The sequence below is a fragment of the Ylistrum balloti genome, unplaced genomic scaffold, assembly GCF_031769215.1.
Source record: "Ylistrum balloti isolate Yb309-2 unplaced genomic scaffold, AGI_CSIRO_Ybal_v1 Utg372288, whole genome shotgun sequence".
In the NCBI taxonomy this organism is placed as follows: domain Eukaryota; kingdom Metazoa; phylum Mollusca; class Bivalvia; order Pectinida; family Pectinidae; genus Ylistrum; species Ylistrum balloti.
In genome coordinates, this window is record NW_026783064.1 from 98,927 (window position 1) to 111,067 (window position 12,141).

The 12,141-nt window shown below is 36.4% G+C and overlaps 1 protein-coding gene across 1 annotated transcript; it reads right to left on the minus strand.

Moving 5' to 3' along the window:
- Positions 1–3,794: 3,794 nt before the first annotated feature.
- LOC132564464 (trophoblast glycoprotein-like) lies at positions 3,795–9,331 on the minus strand. Its single transcript, XM_060229116.1, has one exon. The coding sequence runs from the start codon at positions 9,078–9,080 to the stop codon at positions 7,896–7,898; it is 1,185 nt and encodes a 394-aa protein (XP_060085099.1). The 5' UTR covers positions 9,081–9,331; the 3' UTR covers positions 3,795–7,895.
- Positions 9,332–12,141: the final 2,810 nt, after the last annotated feature.

Genomic DNA, 12,141 nt, shown 5'->3' on the forward strand with positions numbered 1-12,141 from the left:
AATTTGCAAGCACATCTAAAATTCCTGTATTACATTCACTTTACTGTAGAAATAACTACAACATATAAACATCACTGGTTGGAGAAGCAGGCTGTCACTATACAGAAAGGGGATGTCGACATGGTTTTCACATAGCTTAATGATAAGATTAACAGACTGCAACATGTAAATAACATCGGTTTGGGAAGCAGGATATAACTACATAGAAAGGAAAATCCAGGACACGTATGGGAATCGAATGGACTGTCCCTGTTGGTTTCGTTGTGAGCAAAGGTAGGATAATCCATCGCGGAATATAAGATTCATTTTAGTAGGAAAGACCTCAGACAACCGGAATTTCGGGACCTAGTGAAGCGTGCGTTTAAAATAGCATACAATACATTCAACATAAAACTTAGGAGACCTGCAATAAAATTCAGTGCATGTTAACATCCATCATCATAGGAAAGTGAAGGTTATACATCACATGCTTTTAACAGCCCACTGCACAGAGCTAGTCTCCATTCACAGACAAACATGATCAAACGGTGTAATGGGCTGTTGTATGTGTTTCCTGTCATCTAAACATAACAGAAATGTGTGGAAGGAAAGTAAAAATTGTTCGTTTCCATTCCCGACTTCCAAACAAAACACATGATTGTGTGCAAATACACCAGCGGATAAGCCCAAGGTCCCTGGTCTGGTATACGTAGTAACTGGATGTTATCGTCATTACTAGTACAACAACACTGTATAATATCACGGAGACGCCAGTTGTATGTTACCAACTGTGTACATTAATTCTTTTTAAAAAATTAAGCAACTTTATCCCTTTACTGCTAGTGTCAAGTAGTTTTTTAAAAATTTTTTATCTTTATCCCTTTGAGGGTGTTTATTCTTATTCATTGGTTGAAACCTTGCATATTTTCTCTATTTCCTTACAGGATATGTAAATTTATGTACATGATACTGAAATGCCATAACATGTACACGGTGTAGTATGACATCCAACCAAATCACGTTTGAAGCAGTATGACATATAGAAAATGACCTAAATTGTACTTTGTGTGTCTAAACACCTAGCTGTGGATACAGTGATTTCACTTTCACTCTCTCCACCACTGGAACATATCATGGTGAAATTGCAGGTTCCATATGTGACACCTTGTGGACAAGACGAAAAGACTAATTTGATTCTATGATGTACATCAAACGAATCCCGAGGTTGCATAACGTTATATAGTAGTGGCTTTGAGGTTTGGTATCGCTCCTTTGTAATCTTCAAAGGGAACGTATCAGCTTGTGATTGGTCAGTTATTTTCTCTTGGAACCAACCAAATTACTTAGTTTGTGCCTTCCATTTTGCCATTTTTATTGTAACCCCTTGAATATCGACAATGTGTACATCTCTTTATTTGTAATCCTTCTTTCAAAATGCGTCTATACGTCACGTGATTACAGAAAACAAAGTGAATTGAGAATGTATGTGTTTTGAATGTGCGGGTCCCTATGTAGGGTAAAACACAGAATCTTTCTTCATTATTTCCTAAATGTTATTATAACGAGGGTCAATTTGCCTGTAGCCTAGTCAACCGAGCACATGGTTACTGTCAAATGCCGTTTACTTTAACTATGTACACGAACTGGACAATACAAGTGTCATGTTTGACCTTTCAATCTAATTTGTGTCCTAAGGCCGGATCGGATCAATTGTTTGTGAATAAAATAATTTGTATAGGGTCCGTATTCACAGCATTATAAAATATCTGGTAGGAAATGTGTATAAAGAGACAGCCGAAGCATATGATTTTTCAGTTTCATTCACTCCGAGTACCAAGAAGTATTTGATCGGGATCGAGTATCAACCCTAGCATAGGATTCTGACGACAGAAGTGTAAAAATCCTTATTAGAAAACAACTGTAACTTGATAGTACAACCATAAGGCAAAAACAAAAAACAAAAACAAAAAAAAGATCCATGTATGAACATCTGCTTAATAGACGACATCGATCCGTTATGTAATTCTAGAGAAATCGAAGTTATCAGGTTCTCAAAAAGCGAACCAAGTTAATACAATAAGCAAACTAGGCAAAAAGATATAACACAGGGAAATGGGATTCCTGCAATTACGCATCGATATTTTTAACACAGCGGAAACACAATATCCATGCTTTATTATCATTAGTATGAACACATTTCGAAATTAGTTTAAATATTTTATGAATATCTGGATCAATTACTTCACAGCCAACCGATCTTGGTGAAATAGATCAACCAACAGGGACTTGTCACACAGACCATGGGCTGGAAATTTATGACAAGGCCCTGTGATCATTCCAGTTTAATGGCAAGTGCGTTGTTTACTTACATATTCCATCTTCCGTGACGTGATTGTAAGTCAGCCACGATATAAACTGCCTCGTCTATTATATAGCCTCTGACGATATCCAATTACCAGCCACCCACAAAATATTATAAACTACATATGTATCCTGGGTGTATTAGAAGCATGAATTTAATAACGTGTTGCTATCGGAGCTCAGTGAGAATTCGATGAATCACACTTTTAAAATCGGAGTAAATCAAACAGTTTCCATACCCCAAGCCTTCAAGCGTGTTCCGATAAAGTTACATACAATGTGTGTCTACCTGAATCGTCACAGCAATGCGTAAGTTAGCATTCTTCTTCGTTGGAATACAGGAACTTTTGCAACGAATGAATATTTGGTGTAGTAGTCAGTTTTAATATGTGGCGTCTGTTTCGGAGAGGAACACTAACAAGACCTACATAGGCATTTTTGTTCGATATCTGACGATATTTGAAAAATATGTTAGCTGAAAATAAAAAGGAAACCCCCTCCTCTCTCTCTCTCTCGTTGAAAGAAAATGATATGGCAATGTGTATATTATAAATTTCTAACTTTTAATTCTTCTCAATGTCATCATGTGACTATTGTTATATATAAATTTGTGATGTATTATTTTGAAACAAGTCATTTATAAGTTGGTAAAACTTGGTGACTCATCCCTTTGTCATTATATGCCAATAAAATATGTTCAAACTTAACTATAGGAATGCAGACGACGTCCGTGACATCTGGTACATAAATGTTCTTTGAAAATGGCTTAACAAAGTTAAGTTCAGCAAGTATATTACATAAGACAAGTGAAAAATACAGACTGATACAGCTAGGCTAAACTTAAACTGAAGCACTCGTCAGTGATCCACGGGACCCATGAGGCAAAAACCCGTATAGATGGAGAGGTGCAGTAACCTTATACAAATTTCATTATTGGATGATTTCAAAGGAGGTGGCATTTATCAGGCAGTCGTAAATGTATTAGTTTTATTGCTATCATAAGCTTCAGCTTTCATATACGAAATACAATATACAAATATTTAGACAATACATGCATACCCAATTTTAAAATGGATTTATTACGATACGTTTTAACCCAGATTTCCAATTTGTGGCGGTTAGTGTTTCTCGTAAAGCTCTGGATGACATGCTGTAGGCCTCCCGTATGTTGTTCAGTGAAGTAACTACCAGCTACTACAAGGAAGTTCCGCCAATAATGACAATGCTGTTTAATGGACAGTAAACCCAGAAAACAAACCTGGAAAATGCATTTATCTATTTTTCTTCTCTGAGTTAATGTGATAATGATAATAAAGAAATTATTTTTCGTCACTTCAGTATGGTATGAAAGAGGATGCAATCAGAAAACATCAGGCAAATCTAAATAACTTTTTCTATGAGTTATTTGAATATACGAGTTAACTGAAATGAACAAATAAAACAGCAAGACACAATGAAAATGCATGACAGAGTTTTAATACAGTGATTGGGAAATGGTAATACAGTTGCACTGATACGTTTCACTGTAAAACTTCAATAGATTGTCACTAGTTTCTTGTTTATATATCACTAACGTTTATTAAGAAGCCAAGCCTTTATTAAATTTAACAAACTCGTTATAATGAAGTTCGATATAACGCTATATAAACATATCTCAACGAATATCAACCGTTTTCTTTACAATCTCTATGAAACGTGACAAATTCTGGAAGCAATAACGAAATCATAATGCTAACATACAAAAATGCATATATACATGTACAGTCAAACCTCTCTATAAAGGCTACTTAAGTGAGCAGATGAAACTGACCTTTATACACAAGTAGCCTTTATATAGATGTTCAGTTACTATAAAATGAATCCCATAGGAAACCAAAGAAGAGGTATATATACAGACAGGTTTGACCCTGTTTATATAAAGGAAATAACTGAACGAGATATCACCCCAAAATGGCACAAATAATAAAAAATAAATGTAATATAATATACGTGAAAAAACAATAAGATCCTCAGGTACACAACCATGGAATGAAGAATATGTGTAAAGGGAAGAATAATTTTGGTAAATACCGATTTCAATAAACAAAAACGGGCAGGTCACAAAAAAATCAAATCTATCTAAAAAGAGAAAAATAACAACTCATGTACGTTGCAATATACACTTATATACAAAACATCATTGTCTCAAAAATCATAACCATTTTTTTATTAAATATATTTCATTCGTAATGATATCGACAACTTTCCGGCAACTTTCGGATTTCATTCCCGATGATTGCCGGAAATCTTTCCCGACCCGTCATAACAACCGGTGTCATAATATGAAAAGTGATGTTGGTGCCCATAGTCAGTCCAGAATGTCCCATTGGTCATTGACTTAAGAATATATTCTTGATTACTATCACAGGCACTTTGCGCCGATCTACAACCCCATGGTCCGGTTTTCCATGGTTTCATGGGATTTGGATTTGTGCTAAGACCCTTTTAGAGTAAAGGTTAATCGTTGAAATTAATCCATAACTAACTTATAGGTATAGGCTGTCCTCATAATCCACAGCCATGAGCAAGAGGGAAATTATGTTCAGCGCACCACCGTGCTAGTCACAAAAGCTCTGCGATGCATCTGAACAAGCTCATCTTTGGTCTTGTTATAGTCCCACTCGAGTCTCTTGAACGATCAGACACATTAATGTAGCACCAATTTGACTTGGATTACCGTACCGAAAAAGAAATTCATTTCATTTTCTTCTTTGTCTAGTTCAAATTTCACCGTTTTTACACCACGGTACATGTCAGACTGCATCCTCGGCATCAGGAGAAAATCGCATTGTTAAATAATCCGCAACTGTCCGATTTCACCTGGCGCCGAGGACAGTCAGACGGCAATAGTTCGACACAATCTGACCACATTGTTATCGGATAGTCTACAGAATTACGTCGTACTTATCTTTAAATCACAATCCATGATCAAACAAAAATACGAACACGTTTGTTTAATTATTAGATCATTATGGGTATATAATATTATAGGTATGGAACTTATCTCATTTATGTACAAATAATCCAACCCCCATAAAGTACTTCACTAAACAAACACGTCCGGTCTCTCACCTGGCTATTGTTGTAGGGTTATTCGACATATGGCAGATCATTCTGAATAGGTCACGTATGTTTAAGTATTTCAAGTAGGTATACATATCTATATATAAATAACTTCAGGGATCCCGTCCTTCACAAAATACTTCACCAGCGACATGTTGGTAGAATCATGGATTTAGATGGTATAACCCACTTTGAAATGTCACAATATATAAAATGTAACATACTATTTTCGTATCGGGCTGCGGGCCAATTATTGTGTAAAATATAATACTTTGGTGTAATATTTCATTGTCACTGTAGCTAGCTGTAGACAGGTCACAGCTGAGCTCTATAATAGATAGCATGTTGGACGAGGGGTTCGGTGATATCGTGTAATTTCGAGAAAACGTCTTTTTACAACAGAATTGTTAATTTCGCTGTAGAATTTGAAGTTGCCCGAGTACCGTTTAAATCCGACACTGAAATGATACGTTATATACCAAACCACATAGACAAGTCACAATTGTATAGAATCCATGCATGCGATCCGACCCATTTTATACATATTCTTTTGTAAAGTGTCCTTCTGAAAAAAGGTCTATTAAAAGGTCTTGACATATATTCTAAACAGGTATACATGCCATGGTCTGTCGTATCAAAATTATATAACATACATACGGAATATGAGGCTGTAAATCTATGTAAACTCCCTGTTTATATAGTTATCGTCACAGATAATGGTGGTAATTCATTTTCCTACACGATGGGCTGGTATACAAACGTACAACAGCCATATCTATCGGGAAAAAACTGTGACCAGTGTGTGTGACTTTTGTCGTTAGCGGTCTGATGATGATATGGCATTAATATCACAGTGAATGCCATATTTTACACGTATAAACACCATGCCGCGAAAAATAATAGTCTGTGTTCAAGGGCGCAGTATAAACGGGACTTGGTTATCCGATTCAAAATCAAACTGATATTACACAGCATGCAATAGTGTGATGTTTAATTATAATAGTTCACAATTTTGGATTGCCCAAACCAAATCAACATCGCTTGCTTGCAGCACTAGTTTCAACCATTTATAGTAGGTATACATAATTTCCACATTCCTATCCTATGCATCAGCAAATTACTTTAATTCCGGGACATTAACTGAACAACCTTGTAAACATTTGTACATTCTGTTGCAGTATGTAATAACATTAAAACAATAGCTGAACCTTCAAACTTAACATGTATGCTTTTAAAGACCGCCTTCATTTTTTTAGTAGATCGTCAGAGTTGGTCCGACAGATTAACAGGGCTTGGCTCAGATATCTGTTTAACACGGGAATGGCTCTTTAGCAGGAGACAGTGTATTGATCTGTGTGATAGCGGGTTTCCGACAGATTTAAAGATAGTACGGTACGTAGAGTGTACGAAGAGTTTTAAATTTCGCACAGCACTATAGCCCACCCACACCTGGTGGTCTAGTCACCACCAGCAGGAATGAAAAATAACACGACCTACTTAAATGCACCTATATACCAAATAAACACTACCTGCATTTTATATACAAATACATACATACACAGGGAATGTCTCCCCAGCATTCAGGTAACTATTTTCATTTCACTGAAAACTCCAAACAATTGAACGATAAACTTGAGGAAAAGGAATAAAGATATGATCTTACTTTTTCAATATTAGACCGATCCTATCTTAGCGACATTTGATTATAAGAAGACTTTCAGAACCTGTACTCTATAGGTCTAGCATGCCATTTCCCCAACACAACATATAAAATACAAAACTGATATTTGTCGAGATATAAGCTGATTATATTAAATAATATATCAAGGATTTGTGTGAAACCACCGACACGCAACGTCTACAACACCGATTTAATCTCTCGGTTCTCTCGACATATAAAGCCAACTAATCTATTATCGAGCCCATAAATCTATCACAAAATCCTTAAACGCGACTTTTAACCACGACTCTCACGTTTACAGATTATACAAGTATTTTTCTTTTCCGACTTGATGCCGGATGTACAAATCACGTGATATAAAAATGTGTATCAAAATATACGTAACTATAAACTTTTGCATAATAATATGCTGAAAACACATTGTAGCACCACTCAAAACACTGCATTAAGTATGATCATATTCCAATAAAAACATGTTCCGTTGGGCACGTAATACTGCAAGTATCTTGGCTTAATTCACAATATATTCACATCATTCCCGCTACGAAAACGTAACATGTTGCTACCAAAAGCACTATCCTGCTATATCTGTAAATTACGTCACGGACAATGACGTGCGTTTCCATTTGACGCTTCTATCGCGTATCCACTTCTGGGAACTGCAACGACCGGAATGTTTCGCTTAAAAAAAGCATGCAGTTTATCCATCTATTAATTGTGAAGCGAGATTTTTGAATTTTGCAATGATTTCAACTAAAATAACGTCGTTTTCTCAAACATCGACGTTACTATTGTTCACTGAAGCGTAACTGAATTGCACATCTTTTGCGAAATAAGATTTTTTAAGCCCCAAATATGCCGACTTGATTGCATCACGTTTCATTATGGCAATACCCACGACAACACAGCCAATGATGGCAAGAAGAATGCCGACAACGATGACACCTGGGTTGGCCACCTGCGCAGACGCCATCGCAACGCACACCAAGTCACTGTTCGGAATATCCCACAAGTTTTTCCCAAGGTTCTGCCCATCGTGGCAAGTCATGTTTTGCTTGCCCCTGATATTAACATCAGTATTCCTGAGCCATTTGGTAAATTCCACCAAATGACAATCACAATCCCACTGATTCCCGCGAAAATCGACGGTAAATCTGTTATTGTTTTTGTAAAGTTGGTCGAACATACGAATCGAGTTCAATGACACTTTGATGAAGCTATTGTCTCTTAGATTGATAAGCTGCAGTTTCGTCAAGTTTCCGAAACAAGGATCGAACACCAATGTTCCCAAATTGTTAGAGTGCAAGTCTAAAATTCGAAGACTCTTTGTGACCTGACACAACGTTGATGTCGCGTCTGACGTAAATGTCCACAAATCGTTTTTCCCCAGGTAAATCTCCTCTAAGGCGGATAAATGTGAGTTATTAAAAACGGCAGAAAGGCGTCTCATATGACGTTTGCCAGAATAGTGGTCCTTCATTGAATCTGTCAACATAAGTGTCTTGAGATTTGGAATACCAGAGAAGATAGCGGTATGGTTCAAGTTACTTACGGTCCAGTTATTTTGAGACAGGTCCAAGTATTGTACATTTGGAACACAGTGGAACGCCTGGCCATGAATTTTTTGGATATTGTTGTGTCTTAGAACAATACTTTTTAACAAAGGGTGGCTTTTAGAGGAATCACCAGCACATTTTCCGAACGAATTTTTAAATAATTCTGTTATGTTGCCTCCGGACACCGTCAAGTGGGTCGTGGTATCCTGAATAAAGTCTGGCAATTCACTGAAAAAAGTCTGGTCGAGTCTTGTCGTCTCCAGTGGTGAACTACTGTGACAATGAATAGAGGTTTCGTTGCAATTACATTCTTCGAGTTCAGGACATGCTACCAAAATAGCCGATGCACGGTTGACAAAGCTGACCAGCAAAAGACACAAATGAAGGAGTATGGAATTCATCGTTACGGTCTGGTGGTTAGTCTATTGCTGAATGTCCAGCTACAAAAAATGCTGAAAGCTCACCTGTACATGTAACACCTGCGATTCATGAATGGGACATCCTTCACAAGTGAAATAAATAATTCCAAAACTTCTCTGAAACATTCACGTTATAAGACAATATTTCAAGTGTCGCTCGAATTTGTTGCAATTCTTTGTCTTCTTCTCCAACGTAAAATAATTCACACTGAGTCACCGCACGTCGCCCTAAGCCTCTGGAGTCAGAAACTTTAGAAACTTTGTCGAAGCGGTGCATGAGTAAAATAAATCCGAAAAAAAGGTCCGGGCCTGATAAATGTTATTTACGATATCGATGTCGTTGACGCATTCAGGCATGTGGTTTATTTGGGCAATATATTCACTGTGTTAAAAGGAGCATAATGTAAATATGTTGTAAATGGAATATTCCCATCACAGAAGACTAAAGGAAACCGCCTGCATGATTTTATACCACAGAGGCGTGACACAAATTCCTAACGCACACCCCATATCACAAGGACTTGACACGAATGCCAAACCCACGGTCGTTATATATTTGTATGTATTATCGTCACTATAATACATATACATGAACCATGGATTGGTAATTCGTGCAGAATCCACGTGTTTCGTGACAGTATAATAATAACAGATTTATTAACAGAGTTGACTGTTAGACTACTACAACTACGGGTATCGAACACAATTTCTTTACTCTTGGTTTTATTTTTTTTTATTTTTACAAAAAAAAAAAAAAAAACATTACACAAACAATCAAGCTTTCTACGAACATTATTACATGTAATATCACAACAAGTAACCAAATGCCGTTGACAACTTCAGAGGGAACACCAGGCGTGTGTTTTCTGATACGTTCTCGCGTAACACAAGTAATGAAAAGTTTTTTCACACAACGTGTCCATGTTGTTAAAGTGGCGCCGTAGTGAAAAAAATAGTGAAATGTTTTTTTTTCCAATGCGTGCACACAAAATAGAAAAAAAGGTAACTGGAACTATGAATGTCGTGCAATTTACTGCCTCTTAAAATAGTGCCCGCGGCAACTAACGACCTTTGTATAAATATTATTCAGTCATAGACCAGCATGTTCCGCTATTGATCTTTTTCAAGCGAGACGATAAATGTGTGCATGTGTATATCATCTAATGTACAATTATAGTAAAGCAAAAGTAAAAGGTCGGGTTTGACAGGTCAAATTTAGAGCCGAGTCACCAATTGAATATTAGACGGCATGAAATGATTTTCAGTTTATGGTCGATTCATTTAATCCACCGGTTTTTACAATCGATTTCAGGTAGTAAATTCAATATTGATTTAATAAACTCGTTTGTGTAGGTTTGTTTGTCGGAGTTATTGCCCCTAGAACAGCCAGGGTCTATTTGAGGGTGAGCTGGTAGCTACCTCGCTGAACTATATACGAGAGGCTCGTCACCTGTCCAAATCAGTTAATTAACGTGTTTTGTCCAAGGACGCAACACTGCCAACACGAACTGACCAATTTGTCAGCTTTCTGAGAAACACAAACCATCATTGGTAGGGAGTGTCGAACCACGCACCTCGGAGGCCAACGTTATAAGCGTCTTAGATATCGCGGCTCCTTTATTTTAAACTGACATTGCATTTCCCGAAACTTTCCGGACGGCGATTGCTAACCCGGATCGAAGGAAATATGTATTTTTATTATTCAATATGGCCGTAACGATCATTGCACGATCGCTCAATATCAAGATTATGCCTGATTTTGACATGACGGAATGTAAATCAATGTGTGTCTGACCACCTAACATCATTATGTCGATTAAATAAATGTTTGGTTTGGTAAAAATAACCTTAACTTTTGAATCGACAAAGAAGAAACATACAAGAAATTTCCTTTCCGGTCTGGTAATTCTTCAAAATGTTGACTTTCCAAAAAGCTAATGTCTTTTTCAGGCTATTGGAAAACAAATAATTGATTTAGAGAGACAATTAACTAACAAATATTACCATTTCTAATAAAAGATGACACAGTTCATGAAAAAAGACATGTGAACCAATGTGATTCAATCGTGGTCAGTACATTTCTTGAAAAAAACGTAAAAATATTTAGAAAATAAAACATTAAAATATATATACATATTTTTAAATCTAATCAAACACCTTTACCGTTATGACAAATACGCGATGTCAAAAGGTGGGTTTTTTTTTTACCAAGATGTAAGAAACTAGGTATCGGATTAAAATGAGAGCTGACGATTTCAGCTAGTTTATTATAACGCGTATTTACGTAATACGTAAACATGAATTGGTCGATATCTCCCAGAATTATCGACATTTATATGTCAATTTTTAAACGTGCTATGTAAATATATATGCTTTGATATCAAGTTTGAATCGACGCGTTATCAAGCAATCTGTTGTAAATTTTTACTCCCCTTCCCACCTCTGGAATATCAAATTACAGATCGATGTTGACAGCGTCAATTCAGCATTCCACAGCATCCATATGAGGTTAAAGATATCTTTCTTTACGTTGTAGATTAATTTCTAGTGCAGGATAGACATCTTCAAGACATACATTTCTGTTAAATTATTCCAGATATGCTACATTTCTTGATTTTCTCGATAACTATCTCATAGATTGTCTGTAAAACTGTTCACATTTTTCACTGATACTTCTTTGTACTATTTAGAAAAAAAACAAAAAGCTTTTGCACTGTCTGTGTAGAGTGGCAAGTGATGCCTATATATTTTCTCAACTCTTACGTTTTGGGTGCAGGAAATATGGGGACAGGCTACACTTCGGTACATGTATATTCCTATATAAATGTAATTCACATACATTTCATACCGAATACAAATGTCTACGTGTCGATAAAATTAAGCCTATCTCTTTTTACCATTAAAGTTACATAGTACACTACACAATCTCGTACTCGTAGTGACCGGACATTTTCAGACCGGAACTAAATACTGTGTCTATTAATTTACATTAACGCCGGTAGGAAGAAAATATTTCTCAAATATTATAATCAAACTACGTTAA

Bases quoted from the DNA above. Each gene is read 5' to 3' on its own strand.
- LOC132564464 (XM_060229116.1), bottom strand. From the start codon at position 9,080: ATGAATTCCATACTCCTTCATTTGTGTCTTTTGCTGGTCAGCTTTGTC.